Source organism: Mobula birostris, chromosome 13 (assembly GCF_030028105.1).
Source record: "Mobula birostris isolate sMobBir1 chromosome 13, sMobBir1.hap1, whole genome shotgun sequence".
Lineage (NCBI taxonomy): Eukaryota > Metazoa > Chordata > Chondrichthyes > Myliobatiformes > Myliobatidae > Mobula > Mobula birostris.
In genome coordinates, this window is record NC_092382.1 from 89,212,839 (window position 1) to 89,237,618 (window position 24,780).

Genomic DNA, 24,780 nt, shown 5'->3' on the forward strand with positions numbered 1-24,780 from the left:
TCTTCCCACAGCTGGTTCCACCTGTTGGTGTGTCCTCTTTCCTCCACCTCCAGGGAAGCTGCATCTCCACACAAACTCCTCACTTGAGACGACTGTCTGTACCCGTGACACAGGAAATCACATCACTGTCTCTCTCCTGATACCATCCGGGAAGCGGTACCGCAACATAAAAGCCAGGACCAACAGGCTCCGGGACAGCTTCTTCCACCAGGCCGACAGACTGATGAACTCACGCTGATTTGAGTGTACTCTATATTACATTGTCTGTTTTATTGATTATAAACTATTATAAATTACTATGATTGCACGTTGCACATTTAGATGGAGACGTAACGTAAGGATTTTTACTCCTGATGGATGTAAGAAATAAAGTTAATTCAATTCAATTCCTGATTCCGTGTCTGAGCTGCTCGGCTCCGGGTATCCTCCGTCAACAAGCTTCTTCCTCAGTCACCATCTGTCAGATTATAAAAACAATTAAAACGATCTATCAGACAGCTCCTGTACCCCTCCACCCCTGTTAAAACTCTCTGCTCAGCCCCTTCCCTATTCCCTTTCCCTTTCAGACTCCCGATGTGCCAGCAGATCCGAATTCACCGTGTGGACATTTCTACCCCACAGGAGGCTGTACAAACCCGTGTCCTTCTCTGATGCACAGCTCAGTGACCCCAATCCCTGTCTGCACTCGCAGCCCATGACGGTGACAGCTGTCCTAGACTCTGTAACTCACAATCTTGTAACACAGAATCTTGTTCACAGCAAGTTTAGACAGTCATTAATATGAAGAGAGAATTGTTGTTTCCTGAAAGGACAGGCGAGCGAAGCTGTCTGATCCAATTCACCAGATGGTCCGGTGTTTACAAGTTAATGTGTCCCGGGACCCACTCATAACCCCGACCCACACAGACAGACAGACAGACAGACAGACTGTCCCTTCGCCCCAAACCCCCTGCAGAACCACAAGGAATTGATCCACGGCCCGGGCTCGGTCGCAAAGTGAAAACCGGGGCTGAGGAGAGCCCGGAGACAAACACCCCGCTGCCCACTCCACCAACAACACGGCACAGCCGGACACATCTCACAACACCGGATCCGCTCCCGATGAAACCCGAATTTAATTTTGTTGTTCCAGATCGGACCCAACAAAAGGTGTTTTAAAACTGAAGCGCTCCCCCTCACGTGACGTCACACAGCAGCGCCCCCACGCGCCTGACGTCACCCATGATCTCCCCGTATCGGCATCTGCTGTCACGAGCACGGTGCCTTACGTCACACACGCGCTGCTGTGCTCGAGCTTTTTCGGTTTAACGGCTGAGCTACTGAGCTCGAGCCACGCCCCCCCCAACAGTCAACAGAGGAATTGAATTGATTACAGAGCTGCGCTATTCCCATTGGTGCGAAGCGATGTCAATCACTGGTTACACCCAATAGTGGAGGCGGACCAGCCGAGAGGGCGTTACCCCGTCCCCTGCCGCAGCGCGACCTGCCCGTTAAAGCGGAACAAAATCCCAAAGTAAATGTCCGCTTTCTGATTTATTTCCATTTCCCTCCGAGGGAAGTTGGGTCGTTTGTGAAGCGTCTCCTGCGGCCGGAGTCTGATGTATCGCTGAGAGGTAGAAGGAGACCGCTCGGCCCGTCGGTTTGATGCCGGTTCCCCGGGGAGGGAGAGGATGAAGACGGTGAGAGAGGGGGCGGACAGGATGTTTGTCCCGGTGGGGACAGGAGGGGCTCATCTGTGGAAATGTCTGAGCCCACGGTGGTGGCGATTCACCACATTGGGGGGCAAACACCGGCAGACTGTTGCCCTGCAAGCGGGGCCAATGGTCCGGGCAAAGTGACAATTATTTGTGTTTTGTTGAGACTGTACCGGGAATATGGTGTAAAATCCCGCTCCCCACACTAACACGGGTTATACAGACCAAAGAACAAACTGCCGGAGGAACTCAGTGGGTCGGGCAGCATCTGTGGAGGGAAATGGACCGTCAACATTTCGGGCCGAGACCCTCCCTCTGGACTAGAGGATTAACAAAGAGGTTAGAGAGAGTATTTGTTATAGAGTGCGATCCGCAGCAGGAGACGGGGTAACGCCCTCTCGGCTGGTCCGCCTCCACTATTGGGTGTAACCAGTGATTGACATCGCTTCGCACCAATGGGAATAGCGCAGCTCTGTAATCAATTCAATTCCAATCAATCCCCTTCCTGACTCTCACCCAGTTTCCTGTGTCCTGCACCTTGGATGCAACTCACCTCTCTTCATGACATATCTATCACTCCCTTCGACTCCTGGATGATCTGGAATTCATCCATTTCAAGTTCCAACTCCTTAAAGTGCAGGGTTACAAGCTGCAGCTGGTTGCATATCTTGTAGGTGAGGGCATCAGGGACACTGGAGGTCTCCCCACCTTCCCACCAATGTCCCCTCTAATTTGTAATAAACAGTGTGCACGTAAATCTCGTACTGTGCATTTTTTTACCCAGTGACAACATGTACACCGTGAATTTTATATAGAGAGGTATTCATTTTCACAGCTAACAAATCACTGTCGATAAGAACTTTGATCTCCTCTGGGTTTGATCAAGTTCATCTGCACTCTCACACAACCTATGTAGCAGGCCTGTAGAGGGTTATGAAGGATTTTCTCACTCCAGCTTTTGCACACCGTCCATATCTGATTTGTTTGCTAAATGACACTTTAAAAAGTTAATTTCCAAATATCACTCCACTTCCTCCCACTTGCAAATTCTCCAGCAACTTTTGCATTCCCACAATACACACAGGTAACACCAGTTTCTGTATTATACATAAATATTTCCCCTGAACCCTTCCCCAAGTGACTGACAGCCGATGAATATGAAGGGAAGGGCAGTAGTCTGTCTCATTGGAGTCTGGCACATTAGTGATGTGAAAGCTACTTGTTGCCCAGGATAAAGGTGTGATATCATTATGTACCCAGAGAGAATGAATCAAAACATGTTCCCACGGGTAGAAAGGTTCAGAACAAGAGGAGGTAGAACAAGCAACACACACAAAATGCTGGAGGAACTCAGCAGGCCAGGCAGCATTTATGAAAAATATACTAATGCTGAGTTCCTCCAGCAATTTCTGCGTGTTGCTTGGATTTCTGCAGATTTTCTCTTGTTTGTCATTGGAATTAGAACAAAGGTGATTTTCTCAACTGCTGATGTAAAAGATTTTGTTCCCTTTCTCCGAGTTCCCAATCCTTGCATTTAGACAGCTGGAGCTCAGCTCTGTCTGAGAGACCCATCGGTTCCCATTCCCTCATCAGCCGGAAGCTCCCCGGGGCCCGTGTACGGATGGTGGGGCTGAGAGAGAGGGAAGAGATCAGGACTGTCCCGGGATTGCGGGTCACGGAGTCCGGAGTCACAGCAACTACCCGAAGTCGGTGTTGAAAACGCCGCCCGGTGAGACCCCCAACCCGGAGACCCCTTCTCACCTCAACCGATCATCCGGGGCCTTTTGTGCCCCGCGCGCTGGTGAGCTCGAGCTTGGTCGGTTTAACGGCTGGGCTACTAATCACGTGACCAGCCCCTTCCCCCACCGCTGTCAACAGAGCATTCACGAGCTGCGCTATTCCCATTGGTGCGAAGCGATGTCAATCACTGCTTCCAGCCAATAGCGGAGGCGGACCAGCCGAGGGGGCGTTACCCCCGCTGACACCGTCTCCCGAACTTTCCGTCAGGGCGGGACAACCGTCAAAGTAAATGTCCGCTTTCTGATTTATTTCCATTTCCCTCCGAGGGAAGTTGGGGCGTTTGTGAAGCGTCTCCTGCGGCCGGAGTCTGATGTATCGCTGAGAGGTAGGAGGAGACCGCTCGGCCCGTCGGTTTGATGCCGGTTCCCCGGAGAGGGAGAGGATGAAGACGGTGAGAGAGGGGGCGGACAGGATGTTTGTCCCGGTGGGGACAGGAGGGGCTCATCTGTGGAAATGTCTGAGCCCACGGTGGTGGCGATTCACCACATTGGGGGCAAACACCGGCAGACTGTTGCCCTGCAAGCGGGGCCAATGGTCCGGGCAAAGTGACAATTATTTGTGTTTTGTTGAGACTGTACCGGGAATATGGTGTAAAATCCCGCTCCCCACACTAACACGGGTTATACAGACCAAAGAACAAACTGCCGGAGGAACTCAGTGGGTCGGGCAGCATCTGTGGAGGGAAATGGACCGTCAACATTTCGGGCCGAGACCCTCCCTCTGGACTGAGAGTGGACGGGAAATAGTCCGAGAAAAGAGGTGAGGGGTGGGGATGGGGCAAGAGCTGGGGAGTGAGAGGTGGATCCAGGTGAGGGGGAGGTGGGAAGGTGGAAATAGTGACGGGGGTGGGAGGTGAGTGGTTGGGGCAACACGGGGCTGCAGAAGATGGAAATTAATTCCATAGAGGATTAACAAAGAGGTTAGAGAGTATTTGTTATGGAGAGTGCAATGAAGATTCACCAGACTGATCCCTGGGGTGGTGGGGTCATCATATGAAGAAAGATCAAATGTGATAACCCTTTCATTTAGAGAATCGAGGACTGAGAGGTGAACACATTGAAATGCACAACATCATTACCGGTTGAACCAGGGATCCCAGTCTCTGAAAAAGGGGGTGGACTGTCCGGGACTGAGATGAGGGGAAATGTCTCCACTCCGAGGGTGGTGAATGTCTGTAAATCCCCACCACAGAGGGCGGTGAAGACTCAGTGATCGTCCTCACATAAAACAGAGGCCGGCAGATGTGTGGAGACCGAAGGGATCGAGGAAATGAGGATCTGGCAGAAACATGTGGCTGAGATGGGAGAGCAGCCGCCATCTTGTTGATGGTTAGAGGGGCGGAATGGCCACGTCCTGCTGTTTCTCACTTGGTGTTTCAGTGTTCCTGTCCAGTGAGGCCGGAGAAATGTGAATAGAAATTAGAAACATAGAAAAACTACAGCAGGATAGAGGCCCTTCGGCCCACAACGTTGTGCCGAACATGTCCTTTCCTTAAAAATTACCTAGGGTTACCCATAGATCTCTATTTTTCTAAGCTCCATGTCCATGTCCAGGTGTCTCTAAAAAAACCCTACCGCTTCCGTCTCCACCACAGTTGCCGGCAGCCCATTCCACACACTCACCACTCTCTGAGTAAAAAAATAACCCCAGACATCTCCTCTGTACCTACCCCTCAGCACCTTAAACCTGTGCCCTCTCATGTTAACCATTTCAGCTCTGGGAAAAAGCCTCTGACTATCCACACGATCAATGCCTCTCACCATTTTATACACCTCTATCAGGTCACCTCTCAACCACTGTCACTCCAAAGAGAAAAGGCCGAGTTCACTCAACCTATTCTCATAAGGCACGCTCCTCAATCCGGGCAACATCCTTGTAAATCTCCTCTGCACCCTTTCTATGGTTTCTACACCCCCTGTAGTGAGGCGACCGCAACTGAGCACAGTATTCCAAGTGGGGTCTGACCAGAGTCCTGTATAGCTGCAACATTACCTCTCAGCTCCTAAATTCAATTCCACGTTTGATGAAGGCCAATGCACCGTATGCCTTCTTAACCACAGAGTCAACCTGCATAGCTGCTTTGAGTGACCTATGGACTCGGACCACAAGATCCCTCTGATCCTCCACACTGCCAAGAGTCTTACCATTAATACTATATTCTGCCATCATATTTGACCTACCAAAATGAATCACTTCACACTTATCTGGGTTGAACTCCATCTGCCACTTCTCAGCCCAGTTTTGCATCCTATCAATGTCCCGCTGTAACTTCTGACAGTCCTCCACACTATCTACAACACCCCCAACCTTTGTGTTATCAGCAAACTTACTAACCCATCCTTCCACTCCCTCATCCAGGTCATTTACAAAAGTCACGAAGAGTAATGGTCCCAGAATAGATCCCTGAGGCACCCCGCTAGTGACTGACCTCCATGCAGAATATGACCAGTCTACAACCACACTTTTCCTTCTGTGGACAAGCAAGTTCTGGATCCACAAAGCAATGTCCCCTTGGATCCCATGCTTCCTTACTTTCTCAATGAGTCTTGCATGCGGTACCTTATCAAATGCCTTGCTGAAATCCATATACACTACATCTACTGCTCTTCCTTCATCAATGTGTTTAGTCACATCCTCAAAAAATTCAATCAGGCTCGTAAGGCACGACCTGCCCTTGACAAAGCCATGCTGAATACTCCTAATCATATTATACCTCTCCAAATGTTCATAAATCCTGCCTCTCAGGATCTTCCTCATCAACTTACCAACCACTGAGGTAAGACTCACTGGTCTATCTCTACTCCCTTTCTTGAATAAAGAAACAACATTCGCAACCCTCCAATCCTCCAGAACCTCTCCTGTCCCCATTGATGATGGAAAGATCATCGCCAGAGGCTCAGCACTTTCCTCCCTTGCCTCCCACAGTAGCCTGGGGTACATCTCATCTGGTCCCGGCTACTTATCCAACTTGAACCCTTCCAAAAGCTCCAGCACATCCTGTTTCTTAATACCTATATGCACAAGTTTTTCAGTCTGCTGCAAGTCATCACTACAATCACCAAGATCCTTTTCCATAGTGAATACTGAAGAAACATATTCATTAAGAACCTCTGCTATTTCCTCCGATACCATACACACTTTCCCACTGTCACACTTGATAGGTCCTATTCTTTCACATCTTATCCTCTTGCTCTTCACATACTTGTAGAATGCCTTAGGGTTTTCCTTAATCCTGCCCACCAAGGCCTTCTCATGTCCCCTACTGGCTCTCCTAATTTCCTTCTTAAGCTGCTTTCTATTAGCCTTATAATCTTGCAGATCTCTAACATTACTTAGCTCTCTGAATTTTTTGTAAGCTTTTTTTTTCTTCTTGACTAGATTTATTACAGCCTTTGTACACCACGGTTCTTGTACCCTACCATAAATTCCCTGCCTCATTGGAACGTACCTATACAGAACTCCACACAAATATCCCCTGAATATTTGCCACATTTCTTCTGTAATTTTCCCTGAGAACATCTGTTTGCAACTTAAGCCTCTTAATTTCCTGCCTGATAGCCTCATAATTCCCCTTACTCCAATGAAACACTTTTCTAACTTCTCTGTGCTTATTTCTGTCCAATGCTATAGTAAAGGAGACAGAATTATGATCACTATCTCTAAGATGCTCTCCCACTGAGAGATTTGACACCTGACCAGGTTCATTTCCCAATACCAAATCAAGTAAAGGTTTATCAACATGTTGTGTCAAGAAACCTTTCTGAACACACCTAACAAACTCCACCCCATCTAAACCCCTTGCTCCAGGGAGATGCCAATCAATATTTGTGAAATTAAAATCTCCCATCACAACTCTGTTATTGTTGCACCTTTCCAGGATCTGTTTCCCTATCTGGTCCTCGATATCCCTGTTACTATTGGGCGGCCTTTCAAAAACACCCAGTAAAGTTATTGACCTACCTTCCTGTTCCTAACCTCCACCCACAGCGACTCTGTAGACAATCCCTCTATGGCATCCACCTTTTCTGCAGCCGTGACACTATCTCTGATCAACAGTGCCACGCACCCACCTCTTTTGCCTCCATCCCTGTCCTTTCTGAAACATCTAAAACCCGGCACTTGAAGTAACCATTCCTGTCCCTGATCCATCCAAGTCTCTGTAATGGCCACCACATCATATCTCCAAGTACTGATCCATGCTGTAAGCTCATCAACTTTGTTCACAACACTCCTTGCATTAAAATAGACACATCTCAACCCTTCGGTCTGAGCGCGTCCCTCCTCCATCACCTGCCCATCCTCCCTCTCGCACTGTCTCCAAGCTCCTCTTCCCCAGTCTCTTCAGTTCGGTTCCCACCCCCCAACAATTCCAATTTAAACTCTCCCCAGTAGCCTTAGCAAACCTCCCCACCAGGACCCCAAAAGAGGTCCCAATGATCCAGAAATTTGAATCCCTGCCCCCTGCTCCAATCCCTCAGCCACACATTTATCCTCCAACTCATTCTATTCCTATTCGTACTGTTGTGTGGCACAGGCAGTAATCCCAAGGTTATTACCTTTGCAGTCCTGCTTCTCAACTTTCTTCCTAACTCCCTGTTGTCTTTTTTTGGGTCTTCTTCCTCTTTCCTATCTATATCATTGATACCAATATGTACCAGGACCCCTGGCTGTTCTCCCTCCTACTGCAGGATATCTTGGACGCAATCCGACACATCCCGGACTGTACACCTGGGAGGCAAACTACCATCTGAGTTTCTTTCCTACGTCCACGCTTTGAGAAGGGAGGAAGGCAAAAGAAAGCAAATTATAGTCCAGTTAGCCTAACCTCAGTGGCTGGGAAAGAGTTGGAGTCTATTATAACAGATGAGGTTTTGGGATACTTGGAGACTAATGATAAAATAAGTCAAAGGCAGGGAAATCTTGCCTGACAAATCTGTTAGTTCTTCGAGGAAGTCATAAGCAGGATGGACAAACGAGACGCAGTGGATATCATTTAATTGGACTTTCAGAAGGTGTCACACATGAGACTCCGTAAAATATAAGAATCAGAAGAAATACTGGCATGGATAGAGGAATGGCTGACAGCCAAGAGGCAGGGAGTGGGAATAAAATGAGCCTTTTCTGGTTGGCTAGCAGTGACTAGTGGTCTTCAGGGGTCAGTATTCGGTCTGCTACTTTTCACATTGTTTGTCAATGATTTGGATACGGAATTGATGGCTTTGTGGCAAGGTTTGCGGATGATATAATGATAGGTGGAGGCATTGGTAATGCTGAGGAAGCAATGTGATTGCAGCAGGACACAGACAAATTTGAGAATGGGCGAAAAAGTGGCAGATGGACTGCAATATTGGGAAATGTACGATAATGCATTTTGGCAAAAGGAACAACAGTAAACTATTATCTGATTGAGGAGAAGTTTTAAACAACAAAAGTACAGATGGAAATATGAGTCCATGGGCAACACTCCCAGAAGGTTAATTTACAGGTGGAGTCTGTGGTAAAGAAGGCAAATGCAATGCTGGCATTTATTCAAAGTGAAGTAGAAAATATAAGCAAGGAGATAATGCTGATAATTTATAAAACACTACTTAGGCCACAGTTAGAGTATTTGGGACCGATATCTCGGAAAAGGTGTGTTGTCAGAGGATGTTCAAGATGATTCCGGGAATGAAGGGGTTAAGATATTAGGAGCGTTTGCCAGCCTTGGGCCTGTACTCCTGCACTGACCTATCTTTAATAAATGCATGTGGGCGGTGGGGGGGGGGGGTGTTAAATCTTACTGAAACTCTGAAACTCACCGAATGTGGAAAGGTCTCGATGGGGTGGATGAGGAGAGGACTTTTTGTATGGTGGGTGTAGCCATAACAGAGGGCACAGCCTCGAAACTGAGCAGCGACCTTTTAGAGTAGTTAAGGAGGATTTTATTTAGTCAGAGAGCAGTGAATCTGTGGAATTCTCTCACACAGACGGTGGTGGGTACATTTAAGGCAGAAACTAGTAGTTTGCTGATCAGTCAGGGTCTTACAGGATATGCCGAGGAGGCAGATGCATGGGGTTGAGCGAGAACCGGGATCAGCCATGATAGAACGGCGGAGCAGACTCAATGGGGCTGAATGGCCTAATTCTGCTCCTGTGTCTTATGGTCTGATACTGCTGGTGTCTTACAGAGTGAAGATTGACACAAAATACTTATTACATTCAGCCGCTATTTCTTTGCTCTATTACTAACTCGCCAGCATCATCTTCCAGCAGCACAATATCAAATCTTGCCTCTCTTTCACTCTTTATATACCTGAACAACTTTTGATACTTGATTATTATTGGCTCACCTACCTTAATTTTGCATCTTGTCTCTCCTGTGTGTTTCTTTTAGTTGTCTCCTGTTGGTTATGTGAAAGCTTTCCAATGCTCTAACTTCCCACTATTTTCTTGCTATATTATTTTGCTTTTATCAAAAACTGGAGAAAATCTGTGGATGCTGGAAATCGAAGCAACACATACACAAAATACTGAAGGAATCTAGGAGGCCATTAATAATATTACAGGATAAACAAGCAGGAACAACTCCCTCAATAGATAAAACCATTCCCAACACACACATGTCCCTCGACCAGTGGAGCATCTCACCACAGGTATTGTTTGTGTCATCAGTCAGACAACCGAAAGATTTTCTCTGTCAATCAGCCTCCAAATGTTGCTACTCTATCATTCGTTGCCACGCCCCACTGCTGATTCCCTTCTCCTCATCATACGTTCTTACCCCGACCATCGTCCAGAGCCCCAAACTCTGCCCTGTGCAGACCTGCCTCTGGTTTCTGACCCTGCTCCACTGAACATCCGACTAATGGTTTCCCATTCTGCTTTCAGTCTTTAGAGGACAGTGGTGTTTTCTAACAACCTTTTAGAAGCAGGGAAAATGACCAATAATGTGGAAATGAGTTGTGATTAAGGAGGTTAACTACTAATGTCATTCTTCCTCAGCCCAGAGATTAGAGGGGCGAAGAACATCTCGGACAGAACTGCAGTCAGCTCAACTTCTTCAGACTGCAGAGAATTCAAGGGAAACCTCTTCACCCACAGAATGGTGACTGTTTGGACCCCATCCCACAGGGAGAGCGAGAGGGGAACAACAGGGGAGGATTTAAAAGGACTGTCATGGAACAGAATCACTGGCAGGGTCCAGCAGGCCTGAGTTGACTCTCTACTGTACACTACTTGTGTTATAAATTCACTAAGTACTGGAGACAGGGTTTAAAATAGAACTGATTTATTTGTCACAGACCCAGAATATTAAACTCCAGTCCTATTAAAGGTGAATATGCAGCAGAAGAAACTCCTCCCATGCCCAGTGACCAGGGTGCAGAACTGGGTGTGGTGAGCAGCAGCAATAATTGTAGTGTTCAGCACTGACAGTCACTCTCGAAATTGCATTTAGCAACGGTGATGGACAAATATCCAGCATGCAGCTTATTGAAACTTTCTCCCCACTGTGAACCAGGTAATGTGTCACAAGGTTAGATTACTGAGTGAATCCCTTCCCACATTCACAGCAGGTGAACAGCCTCTCCCCAGTGTAAACTCAATGATGCACATTTGGTTGATTTGGCTGAGAGAATCTCTTCCCAAAGTCTGAGCAAGTGATCAGCCTCTACCCAGTGTGAACTCGCTGGTGTCTCAGTAGATGAGATGACCGAGTGAATCCCTTCCCACATTCTGAGCAGGTGAATGGCCTCTCCCCAGTGTGAACTGACTGGTGTCTCTGTAGGCTGGATGATCGAGTGAATCCCTTTCCACAGACTGAGCAGGTGAATGGCCTCTCCCCAGTGTGATCTCGCTGGTGACTCTTTAGGTTGGATGACTGAGTGAATCCCTTCCCACAGACTGAGCAGGTGAACGGCCTCTCCCCAGTGTGAACTGACTGGTGTGACAATAGTGTGGATGATCGAGTGAATCCCTTTCCACAGTCTGAGCAGGTGAATGGCTTCTCCCCAGTGTGAAGTCGTCGGTGACTCTGTAGGGTGGATGACTGAGTGAATGTCTTCCCACAGACTGAGCAGGTGAACGGCTTCTCCCCAGTGTGAACTGACTGGTGTCTCTGTAGGTCGGATGACTGAGGGAATCCCTTCCCACAGACTGAGCAAGTGAATGGTCTCTCTCCAGTGTGAACTTGCTGGTGTCTCTGTAGCTGAGATGACTGAGCAAATCCCTTCCCACAGTCTGAGCATTTAAACGGCCTCTCCCCAGTGTGAACTCGCTGGTGTCTCAGTAGATCAGATGACCGAGTGAATCCCTTCGCACAGTCTGAGCAGGTGAATGGCCTCTCCCCACTGTGAAATGACTGGTGTGCCAGTAGTTCAGATGATCGAGTGAACATCTTTCCACAGTCTGAGCAGGTGAATGGCTTCTTCCCAGTGTGAACTCGCTGGTGTATCTGTAGATCAGATGACCGAGTGAATCCCTTCCCACAGTCTGAGCAGGTGAACGGCCTCTCTCCAGTGTGAACTCTCTGATGTACCTTCAGTTTAGATGAGCAAGTAAATCCCTTCCCACAGTCCGAGCAGATAAACGGCCGCTCCCCAGTGTGAACTCGCTGGTGAGCCATTAGGTCAGATGACCAAGTGAATCCTTCCCCACAAATTCAGCAGATGACCAGCCTCTGCCCAGTGTGAAAGGACTGGTGTGTTCACAGGTGGGAAGACTGACTGAATCCCATCTCACCTACTGAACAGGTGAATGTCCTTGCCAATTATGAACTTGCTCACGTACCTTCAGTTGAGATGACTGAGTGAATCTATTTCCACTGTCTGAGCAGATGAGTGGGTTCCCCCCGTGTAAAATGACGGGCATGCCAGTCGGTCAGATGATCGAGTGAATCCCTCCCCACAGTCTGAGGAGGAAGGATGATTGAGTGAATCCCTTGCACCACTTCTTAAATTCTGGACAGAGACAGGAAAACTGTCGTGCTGTGTTCAAGATTCCTGTACACAAATTCCTTGTCGTTTTTAACCTGTAAAAAGATTTACAAAATCCATCAATGAGTGTTGGACAACATTTCAGATGAGATCACTTGAGTTTTCAAGGTGTGATCTGCCATCTCACTGTTACAGTGAAGTTCAACCCAAGTTGCAGAGAGAAATCATCTTCTAACTGGGCACAGTGCTGGTATCTGGAATGACCATCAAACTCTCTGATGCTCTTCCTGTCTCTATAAGAATGGGGCATTTCTGCTGTCTCCAATCTGTGACCTGGCTCAGTTTGACTCTTTCCATTGGTATTATTCCCTGTTCTCAGTCATCTGAATGGGTGCCTGGCCCCACAGTAACTGAAACACACTCACTCAAATAGCCGGCAGTGCATTCCACGCACCACCCACGCTCTGTGTAAAAAAAAAACTTAGGGGTCCTGATGTCCCTTCGGTATCTATTTCCAACCACCTTAAAACTCTGCCCCCTTGTGTTAACCATTTCAGTCCTGGGAAAAAAAAACTCTGGCTATCCTTACGATCAATGCCCCTCATCATCTTATACACCTAAGAAAAGCTCTAAACATTGCTTTGAGGATTTGTGAGAAGTATACAAAATTATGAGAAGTATACAAAATTACAGAGTACTTAAGGAAGTAGCCCAAGAAATAGTGGATGCACTAGTGATAATTTTTCAAAACTCCTTAGATTCTGGATTCATTCCTGAGGATTGGAGGGTGGCTAATGTAACCCGGCTTTTTAAAAAAGGAGTGAGAGAGAAACCGGGGATTTATAGACTGGTTAGCCTAACGTCGGTGGTGGGGAAAATGCTAGAGTCAGTTATCAAAGATGTGATAACAGCACATTTGGAAAGCGGTGAAATCATCGGACAAAGTCAGCATGGATTTGTGAAAGGGAAATCATGTCTGACGAATCTCATAGAATTTTTTGAGGATGTAACTAGTAGAGTGGATAGGGGAGAACCAGTGGATGTGGTATATTTGGATTTTCAAAAGGCTTTTGACAAGGTCCCACACAGGAGATGAGTGTGCAAACTTAAAGCACACCAGTATTGGGGGTATGGTTTTGATGTGGATAGAGAATTGGTTGGCAGACAAGAAGCAAAGAGTGGGAATAAATGGGACCCTTTCAGAATGGCAGGCAGTGACTAGTGGGGTACCGCAAGGCTCAGTGCTGGGACCCCATTTGTGTACAATATATATTAATGACTTAGACGAGGGAATTAAATGCAACATCTCGAAGTCTGCGGATGACATGAAGCTGGGTGGCAGTGTTAGCTGTGAGGAGGATGCTAAGATACCACATGTCCAGCACATCATCCTTCGAATCCATATTCTTCCTCATTCCCTCGATCGGTAGCTGCTGTTTGAGTTTCTCCAAACTGAAGCATTTAGCCAGGGCTGCCTCTGCAGCCTCTTCAGCCTCCTGCAGTCAAGACGTCAGTTTCTTCTTGGACTCCTCCAACTCTCACCACAGTCTCAGCAGTTCTGACTCACGCTTCTTGGCCATCTCAATCTGGGATGCAGTTACCCCACCGACTTCTTCCACCCTAACCTGAAAAGCAGCAGTTAAATGATGTTCAGCCTCCAGTTTTTTCTTCCTGATGACTTCTTCCAGGTCAACTTTCAGTTTTTCCACTTCATTTAAACTGTCGATAGTCATCTTCAGGTTCCTTTCAAGCGTCCGCTTCCCTTTTCCGATATCTGTCCTCAATTGCTTTACCTCCTCAAAAGGGTAGTCAAACTCCCCTTCTCTGGGCTCTCGATTTTCTGTTGGCATCAGTCAGACAGCTTCCTTTGTCTGCCCCAACTTGTAAGTCTTCTAATCTTTTCTGGATCGATGTCTTGAGTTTCTGCTGATCCTTTCGAAGGTGGGTCATTGTTTCGTCTCTCTGGACTAATTCCTCAGTACATGACCGCAGTGTCGGCTTGGAATTCTGTTTCTCCATCTCCACTTTGACGAGCATGAACTCCAAGTCTTCAATGGTCATCCCGAAAGTGCGGCACTCAGTCTCCAGCCTGCATTTCTGAGCGCTCAGTTCAGTGGTGCCAATCCCCTCTCTCCCCAGTCTCTCATTCCGATTGACAACCTGGGTTTCCATCTCCAGGTCCACCACCATCTGTTCCAACACCAGGAAGTTCAACTGGTATGTCAGGTCATTTTCCTCAGATTGCACCAAACTCCGCCGGCCAAAAACTACTCCACATGTTACACCTCGCTTCAGTTGCTTTTCCCCGAACTGCCTCTTTCTCCAGACCTGGCACCCGTCCAAAGAAAGTTTTAATTCTTTAACTCTTTGTCTCCCGGGCTTAGCCACTTGCCTCGCATCATAGCCCCCCAGGCGAATCCAAGCTCCAGACAGTCATCCACATACGCCAAAACTCCGCACACCTTCACTTCCCCCATGGTCTTCCTAATGTCCCGCAGGGAAGTTGCAAGAACTCTGGATATGCCCTTTGGCATCTTATCGGATCAGAAAAATCCTAGGGAACCAATAACGGCCATCTTCTCCTTATCGGCCTCACTCATCGGGGTCTGGCAACATCCACTCCTCAGATCCAGCACATTAAACCTCATCGCACCATACAAACAGACCATAGCGTCTTCGGCCCTCAGGCCTGTATTATGGTCAATGACAGTGCGCCTGTTCAGAGTCCTATAATCCATACACACGCTGGCTACGTCTTCCACGGCTCCAGGGTCCAGTTGCTGCGACCTCTCTCTCACCGAGGTGTCTTCAGCGGTCAACTCCCCTCCCTCGTGGTATTTCGGAGCATCTACTAAGAGGGTCTCACCTTCAGATACTTCCCCCAGGCCGTACTACAGTTGGGTCTCGTTTAAATTTGGTACCGGCTCAAGACTGTTACTACACACATCCTCGGAAGCAACTCGACACGCTGGGTGCCCAGTCAATGCCCCCATGAACTCCAGGGTCACGAGGATCATCTTCTGGATAATCACTGGCACTGGTACCTAAATCTCTGGTGCCCTTACCGTTGTCAAGGGTAAATGCTTCAGACACCGGTTGTGAAAATAGAGTTAGATCAAATTTCAAAACAAATTAAAGACTTGGATAATATTTATGCAATCTCTCCTAACATTGATTTATTTAAACAAAGGGTTGAACTTCAATCACAATATAATTTACTATGAACTTATCCTATTGAAAGAAATTTGCTTAAATTGAAAAGTCAATTTTATGTGTTTGGAGATAAAAATATTAAGCTATTAACATCTCAATTGAAAGCAGCTAGAACTAAACGACAAATTTTAAAAATTTGTAAGGGAGACGGTAGTTTAGCTTGTAATTATGAAGACATTAATAAATTTTTTCAAGACTTTTACATTGAATTTTATAAATCTCAGTTTCCAGCTGATCCTTCTAAAATGAATGGCAACAATATTAAAATTGCTGGTGAATGCAGCAGGCCAGGCAGCATCTATAGGAAGAGGTACAGTCGACATTTCGGACTGAGACCCTTCGTCAGGAGTAACTGAAAGAAGAGCTAGTAAGAGATTTGAAAGTGGGAGGGGGAGGGGGAAATCTAAAATGATAGAAGACAGGAGGGGGAGGGATGGAGCCAAGAGCTAGACGGTTGATTGGCAAAAGGGATACGAGAGGATAATAGGACGGGAGTCCTAGGGAGAAAGAAAGATATTATAAAAGATTTGAAAAATTGCTTTCTCCATATATGTTGTTAACGCTTAAAGATTCTTTTTTGATAGGAGAGTTACCTCCCACATTTTATGAAGCTTCTATTTCGTTAATTCTTAAGAAAGATAAAGATCCTACTGACTGCGCTTCATATAGACCTATTTCATGATTAAATGTAGATGCTAAACTTCTTTCAAAAATAATGGCTAATCGACTGGAGAATATTCTAGCTAAAATTATCTCTCAGGACCAAACAGGTTTTGTAGAGGGCCGATATTCCTTCTCTAACATTCGGAGACTGTTAAATGTTATATACTCATCCTTTTCTAAAACTCTCCAGTGTGTTGGCTTTCTTGATGCTGAAAAGGCATTTAATAGAGTTGAATGGAAATACTTACTTAACGTTTTAGAGAAATTCAACTTTGGTACTAATTTTAATGTGGATTAGAATGATATATAAAAGCCCTATTGCTACTGGTATTACTAATAATGGCAGATCTCTTTTTTTTCGACTCACGCTGGCCAAATTCATGCAGTTAAAATGATGATTTTACCAAAATTTTTATATGTATTTCAAAATATTCCTGTTTTTTTTAAACTAAGAAGTTTTTTGATCAGGTTGATTCTATTATTTCATCTTTTGTTTGGAATAATAGAAGACCAAGAATTGGAAAATATCATTTACAAAAATTAAAAAAGGATGGAGGTCTTGCTCTGCCTAATTTAAGAATGTACTATTGGGCTGTTAGTATACGTTATGTGTTCCTGGCTATATTGGGTTGATAAAAATGAACAACCACCTTGGGTTGATTTGAAATTGAAAGCTGTGAAACAATTTTACTTAACCTTGTTACTAGGAGCTTCTTTACCTGTACAACTGGGCAAAATTTCTAATCTAAATATATATCCTATGATTAAGCAATCTTTACAAATTTGGTACCAGTTTCGTAATTTTTTTAACCTCAAAAAATTAAACCTTCTTAGTTTAATTTATCGAAATTATTTATTTAAACCTTCATTAAGTGATCTTACCTTTTTTCCTTGGAGGAATAAAGGAGTCTATTCTTTCATGGATCTGTTCCAAGAAGGCCGATTGATATCTTTTGAGAAATACTCTCTCCGGTACTCACATTTCTTGCAATATCTTCAGGTCAGACATTTCTTCCAAGAATATTTAAGTAATTTTCCATATATACAGTATTCTGACCTGTTAGACATTATTTTAAAAATGAATCCTTTAGTGAAAGGATTTATTGGGAAAATTTATAATTTACTGTTACAACAGTACAATTATCCTTCACTTAAGATTAAGCAAGATTGGGAAAGAGAGCTTAACATGCCCTTGATAACAGAGGATTGGTTGAGAATTTTGAAGTTGGTTAACTCTTCGATTTGTGCCAGTCACTCTTTAATTCAATTTGAAATTGTACATCATTACTATTTGACAAAGGACAGACTGTCCAAAATGTTTCTTAATGTTGATAGTCAGTGTGATAGATGTAAAACCGAGACAGGTACATTAACACATACGTTTTGGTTGTGTTCTGTATTGAAACAGTTTTGGTAATCTGTTTTCTCTACAATTTCTAAAGCTTTAAAATTAGTTTACAACCTAATAAATTGACAGTTTTGTTCGGTATAATCCCTCAATATATTCATGGTATTTCTCTATCAGACCAACATGTAATTGCATTTGTTACATTAATGGCCAGAAGGGCTATTTTATTGAAATGGAAAGATGCCTCCGCTCCCACTTTGATACAATGGTTCTCTCAGGTGATGCTATGTCTTAGTTTGGAGAAAATCAGAAGTTGAACTTTTGATCCTCGATTTGACTTTGAGAAAAGGTGGGGTTCTTTTGCCTGCTACTATCATCTGATTTGAGTTAATTAAGATGGTTTCCTTCTGACTCTTGTTTAAATGGATTTGAGTTGGCGTATTGATGTTTTTCTTTTTTGGAAGCGTGTATGGAGTATAGCTCCGAGGTTGTGCTCCCAATGGTTTTTTTTTCCTTTTCTTTTTTGTTTGTTAGCAGGACTTTTTTGTTCATTTGTTTTAGTTAGTAGGGGTTCTTTTTTCCCTTCTTTTTTCCAAAAAAAAATTCTTAACACTTTATTTTTTCTTCTTATTTTTGATGTATTGTTTAGCTTTGTTAATCAGTTATTTGGTAATTTAATTCCTCATTGTACATATTGACATGTTGACTTGATTACTTTAATGTATTTTTTGTGGATCTCAATAACAATCAATAAAAAAGATTTAAAAATGAAAATGAGATGCCAGCACAAGTGGTGAATATGAGCTCTCTTTCACCATTTAGAAGAAGTTTGGATGGAAGCTTGGATGGTAGGGGTATGGAGGGTGATGGTCCCGGTGCAGGTAGTTGCATTAGACAGCTTAAATGTTTTTCTGGCATGGACTAGATGGGCCAAATAGCCTGCTTCCGTACTGAATATCTCCATGTTTCTAAGACAGAGAAGCTGGCCAAACTTGTTTGGAAGGGAAAAGGTAGGAGTGACAACAGAGCAGCAGTGGCTGGAGTTTCTGGGAGCAACTTGGGAGTTGAGTGATCGATACATCGCAAAGAAGTGGAAACATTGGAAAGGCAGGAGGACACAACCGTGGCTGAAATGAGAAGCCAAAGCCAACATAAAATCCAAAGAGAGGGGAAATCATAGAGGAAATTATTGGCAAGCTTTTAAAAGCCAACAGAAGACGACTGAAAAACAGTCAGATGAACTCAGGGCATGGAATTATGATATTGTAGTCATTAATGGGTCTTGGTAGCACTCAACAGCCTGAGGCATTTAGAGGAACAAAATATCTGGGGCCTCAATATCTCTTGAAAACCAAGTTTCCCTGCACCAATTACCTTTCAATTTTTATCTTGGCAGGCACATACAAACTCTACACCCTCAAAACTTCACTTCTGAAGAACTCCCACTTACCAAGTACTGGAAGCATCCTGTCCCAATCCACACTTGTCAGATCCTTTCTGATAGCATCAAAATTGAACTACCTCCAATTTAGTATATTAACCCATGGTCCAGCCTTCTCTTTTTCCATATTTACTTGGAATCTTATGTCATTATGATCACTGGATACAAAGTGTTCCCATACACTAATTCTGGATCATTTCCTAATAGCTTATTGCCCACTTCTGCATCGGGAATTCTATGTCCTGATTCAGGACACATTTGACAAACTCGACCCCATCTAGTTCTTTTACAGTATGGGAGTCTGTTACGTACCCCGTAACTGGGAGCCAAACCAGCAGAAATGGATCACTCAGTTGGAGTCTGGATTACTGGAACTAAGAAAGTTTTATTAAAGAAATAAGCAGCACAGTACTCTAATCAAAAGGATAATAAATGCAACAGTTCAGCAATGATAAACACACATGTATACAGAACTAGGATAACAGGATCAATCAAGCTCTATCGTCGTCTAGGGGTAAATGATCAGTTTCAAAGTGACGCAAAGTTCAGTTCAATTGAGTTCAGTTCAGTTCACAGTAATCACTGCCGTGGGAGAGAGAGAGAGAGAGCGAATGAATATTCAAATCGGATTCCAAACAGACCTTCGATATTCCTCACAGTCAGCTTTCGGGCGAGCCCTTTGTAATGTCTTCTGAGGTCACCGACTGTGACGCCTCCGTTTCAGATACAATCGTTCCTCTGCAGTGAACCTGGCACCCGGGCAAGGGCGGACACACACCAGGTTCCCGCCGATTGTACCTTTCCACCCTGTGCGTCTATGGCTTGGTCCCGCGACCAGCCCTCCAAAACTCCCACCGACTTGTGGGAGACGCACCGCTTCCAGGGTCTCATTACCTCGTGGTGTCATGTGTGTCCTGCCCTAGCGAACCTGTCCCTTTTTATCCCCCTGCTGGGGTATCGCCTGTCCATCACACTTCAAACAGTTCAGGGTTCAAAAAGGAGCCAATCTTGATAGCTCTCAGACCATGTCTCCTTCCGTTAAACTCTCCCGTCTCTTCATTAACATTTCCAAATGCTGCTCCATTGTCTTCCTTATCTCTCTTTCTCCTGAAGACACTGGTGCCAGCACAGGACGGTTAACATCTTAATCTATGTGTACTCTTTGTAACCCTCTTTCGTCACTGAGTCTCACTCAATATATGTGTACGGGGACTTTTTTTTGTATGTTAAATTTAAAATGGCATCTTTGTTATGTTAAATGCTGAGAAAGTTTCTAGCCAGACATTTGCTTGGGTTAATACAGATAGCAGGGTGCTATTAGCCAATGGGTGTTCATGTATCGTTTTTTTGGATGATAATGCTGTCTCATATGACTAGGAACGGGGGTTTTTGGCAGGGGGTCAGAGGAGAGACGGAGAGGACGGCGGACGTGCGGGGAGGCTCCTGTTGATCACTTTGGGTGGTCCCGAGCCATGAGTCGACAGGATCCAGGTGGTCATCCGGAATCGATTGAGCTCCAACAGTTGCGCACGAAGAACTTGGACTTTGATAAGTCTGGCGCCTTTTTTTTCCATTACTTCCTTTTCTGTATCAATTTTATATTAATTTCATAGACTTAGTAATATCTGTAAAGTGTACTTGGTAAACGTACTGGGTGTGCTGGCTGATGATTGATGTTTGGGATTGATTTGGGCCGCAGTGGTGCAGCAACTGACTCCGTGGGAAGCGTTCAGGCAGATGCTGGGTGGGATCTACCCTAGACATATACGAGCCAATGTAACTGAGCGTTACATATATGAAAAGTTTAAATCGCTTTGTTTCTTGGCATAGTCTGTCACTTCTACAAAGTTGTTCCTCTAAATCTGTCAGAGTGTTGGGTACAACAAAGTCCCAGTAATGGCTACAATATCATAATTCCCTGTCCTGAGCTCATCTGGCTTTCCTACAATGCTTCCTGCATTGTGTCTCCTTGTGCGCTGCAAGGAGACACTCTGGCATCCTACATCTTTATAATCTTTCTTGATTACAATCTGCATCAGGCTACCAAAGATCACCAGCAACCTTTAAGTGTGTTGCTTAAAATTCCAGCATCTGCAGATTTCCACATGTTTGCGTTTTTACAGATCACGACAAGCTTGGGTTTACCATAAAACCAGGACGAACCAAAAGGGTCAGACCAGTTACGCTCACAGATCTCGATTTTGCAGATGACATAGTCCTGCTCTCTGACCAGATGGAGGAAGCACAGCAGCTACTGACACAAGTGGAAATTGAGTGCAATAATGTTGGGCTTCACCTAAATGCTAAAAAGACAGAGTACATAGCGTTTAACTGTGATGAAGGTACTCTCAAGACCGTAAAGAATGATACCATTAAGAAAGTCTTTGACTACAAGTACCTCGGGTCAAGAATGATGAGTTCGGAGAAGGACATAAAGATATGGAAGGCGCTAGCGTGGAGGGCTATGAACGACATGAAGGAAATCTGGAAGTCGAACCTGACCAGAGGGCTTAAAAAGAGGATTTTCACAGCAGTCATCGAGTCCATTCTCACGTACGGATGCGAGACGTGGACACTCACCAAGACTATGCAAAAGTCTCTAGATGGTTGCTATGCACGAGTGCTCTAGATGGCTCTTGACGTTAGTAGGCAACAGCACATGTGTGTCTAATGTAGATAAACTGAACACACTGATCAGGATGAGGGCGAAATGGAGAGTCTGTCATCGTGCCCGATGCTGGCCCCCTAGGCCTGAGTCGATGTAGTAGTAATAGTAGTTCTTGCATTGTGATATACACAGCTCAGGACAGTCATTGCACCATGCTCAAACTTTTGCAAACTGACTTTATCCGAGCTCTGAACAACATCTGTCTGGATGTCAAGAAAGTAACCTCTCCCTCAATGTCACAAAAACAAAGGAACTGGTTGTGTACTACAGAAGGAATGGAGGTAGGCCGACCCCTATTGACATCAATGGATCTAGGGTTGAGAGGGTGAACAGCTTTAAGTTCCTTGGCATAAACATCACTGAGGATCTCACGTGGTCTGTACATACTGGCTGTGTGGTATGTGGCTGTGCCACTCTTTCACCTCAGATGCTTGAAGAAGTTTGGTATGGGTCCCAAATCCTAAGAACATTCTATAGGGGCTCAATTGATAGCATCCTGACTGACTGCATCACTGCCTGGTATGGGAACTGTATTTCCCTCAATCGCAGGAAACTGCAGAGAGTGGTATGACAGCTCAGTGCATCTGTAGGTGTGAACTTTCCACTATTCAGGACATTTACAAAGACAAAGGTCCTGAAGGATCATTGGGGACCCGAGTCACCCCAACCACAAACTGTTCCAGCTGGAAATGCGGGAAATGGTACCGCAGCATAAAAGCCAGGACCAACAGGCTCTGGGACAGCTGCATCCACCAGGCCATTAGACTGATTAATTCATGCTGATACAATTGCATTTCTATGTTATAATGACTGTCCTATGCACAAACTATTTATTATAAATTCCTATACATTACACATTGCACATTTAGATGGAGAAGTAATGTAAATATTTCTACTCCTCATGTATATTAAGGATACAAGTCATTTCAATTCACCCTCTCCCACTACATTCTGACTCCAAATCCCCTGCAAGTTTAGTTTAACCAACACCCCCACCACACACTAGCACTAGCAAGCCTTACCACGAGGATATTTAATCTTTGCTAGTTTTAATTCCCAAACTAACAAATCCCTATCAGCCCTTTGACTTTCCTCTGCTAGGTAATCCCCCCTCACAGTGTCTGAAGTGGTCTACTCATTGTTGTGTGGGATGGCCACAAGAGTACTCTGCAATGGCTATTTAACCTCAATCCCCTTCCTGACTCTCACCCAGTTTCCTGTGTCCTGCACCTTGGATGCAACTCACCTCTCTTCATGACATATCTATCACTCCCTTCGACTCCTGGATGATCTGGAATTCATCCATTTCAAGTTCCAACTCCTTAAAGTGCAGGGTTACAAGCTGCAGCTGGATGCACATCTTGTAGGTGAGGGCATCAGGGACACTGGAGGTCTCCCCACCTTCCCACCAATGTCCCCTCTAATTTGTAATAAACAGTGTGCACGTAAATCTCGTACTGTGCATTTTTTTACCCAGTGACAACATGTACACCGTGAATTTTATATAGAGAGGTATTCATTTTCACAGCTAACAAATCACTGTCGATAAGAACTTTGATCTCCTCTGGGTTTGATCAAGTTCATCTGCACTCTCACACAACCTATGTAGCAGGCCTGTAGAGGGTTATGAAGGATTTTCTCACTCCAGCTTTTGCACACCATCCATATCTGATTTGTTTGCTAAATGACGCTTTAAAAAGTTAATTTCCAAATATCACTCCACTTCCTCCCACTTGCAAATTCTCCAGCAATTTTTGCATCGCCACAATACATACAGGTAATACCAGTTTCTGTATTATACATAAATATTTCCCCTGAACCCTCCGCCAAGTGACTGACAGCCGATGAATATGAAGGGAAGGGCAGTAGTCTGTCTCATTGGAGTCTGGCACATTTGTGATGTGAAAGCTACTTGTTGCCCAGGACAAAGGCGTCTGATATCATTATGTACCCAGAGAGAATGGGTCAAAACATGTTCTCACGGGTAGAAAGGTTCAGAACAAGAGGAGGTAGAACAAGCAACACACACAAAATGCTGGAGAACTCAGCAGGCCAGGCAGCATCTATGGAAAAGAGTACACATGCTGAATTCCTCCAGCATTTTGTGTGTGTTGCTTGGATTTCCAGCATCTGCAGATTTTCTCTCGTTTGTGATTGGGGGCAGAACAAAGGTGATTTTCTTAACAGCTAATGTAAAAGATTTTGTTCCCTTTCTCCGAGTTCCCAATCCTTGCATTTAGACAGCTGGAGCTCAGCTCTGTCTGAGAGATCCATCGGTTCCCATTCCCTCATCAGCCGGAAGCTCCCCGGGACCCGTGTACGGATGGTGGGGCTGAGAGAGAGGGAAGAGAGTAGGATTGTGCCCGGATTGCGGGTCACGGTGTCCGGAGCTGACAGCAATTGTCCCGAATTGGACGTTGAAAACCCTCACCCACAAACGGGGAATATCTCTTACCTGGAGATGATTCTCCGAGGCCTTTTACGTACTGTTATGTACTACGCGCAAGCGCAATATTCGGGAACAGCCGCAACCCTTACGCCTGCGCATTCGATCGGTGCTTCAGTGACCGCGAACATTGCTGCGCAGAACTTTCTGGGTAATCACGGTGCCATTAGAAGTTTCTGCAAGAACTGGTTCAATGTCCATACCTCAGGTTTTTTTTGTGTAGAAAACTCAGCAGCTCTTTTAATGCAGAAAGCAGCTCCCATAAACGATGCACTTAATATCAGCAAACTTTCTGCGTGTCTAATGCCAAAGTAGAACCTGCTTACAAATGCAGATATAAAACACAAGAGATTCTGTTGTTGCTGGAAATGTAGGCACATTCACACAAAATACTGGAGGAACTCTGCAGTTCAGGCAGCAACTAAGCAGAGGAGTACACATGTATAGGCATGCTGAAGGGGCTCGGCCTAAACGTTGTCTATTTATTCCTCTCCACATTTACTGCCTGATCTGTCGATTTCCACCAGTATTTTGCAGAAATTAAATACTTTTTTTTTCGATCAATCAGTTTCCAAATGGTTCTGATTTTTCATCT

General features: G+C 45.1%; 2 protein-coding genes across 7 annotated transcripts in view; one reads left to right on the forward strand and one right to left on the reverse strand.

Moving 5' to 3' along the window:
• LOC140207129 (uncharacterized) overlaps positions 1-24,780 on the forward strand; it is a 95,213-nt gene that overhangs the window by 23,488 nt on the left and 46,945 nt on the right. Inside the window, exon 3 of one of the 5 annotated variants that reach the window (XR_011888506.1) lies at positions 12-358. The exons of 2 other annotated variants lie outside the window; for them this stretch is intronic. The gene's annotated coding sequence lies outside the window, so the exon portion shown is untranslated. Of the gene's footprint in view, positions 1-11; positions 359-10,475; positions 10,799-24,780 lie in introns of those variants that run through there. 2 more of the 5 variants (XR_011888508.1, XR_011888507.1) reach the window with 2 other exon arrangements.
• On the reverse strand, positions 10,795-24,251 carry LOC140207137 (uncharacterized). Of its 2 annotated transcripts, XM_072275474.1 has the most exons (3): positions 24,195-24,249; positions 17,165-17,339; positions 10,795-12,501 (listed from the first exon to the last, which is right to left on the reverse strand). In XM_072275474.1, the coding sequence occupies exon 3, from the start codon at positions 12,094-12,096 to the stop codon at positions 11,143-11,145; it is 954 nt and encodes a 317-aa protein (XP_072131575.1). In that variant the 5' UTR covers positions 12,097-12,501; positions 17,165-17,339; positions 24,195-24,249; the 3' UTR covers positions 10,795-11,142. The 2 variants fall into 2 exon arrangements, with proteins under 2 accessions (XP_072131575.1, XP_072131576.1); XM_072275475.1 differs by lacking the exon at positions 17,165-17,339 and having other exon boundaries at positions 24,195-24,251.

Coding starts and splice junctions, on each gene's coding strand:
- LOC140207137 (XM_072275475.1), bottom strand. CDS start 12,096: ATGGCTCACCAGCGAGTTCACACTGGGGAGCGGCCGTTTATCTGCTCG.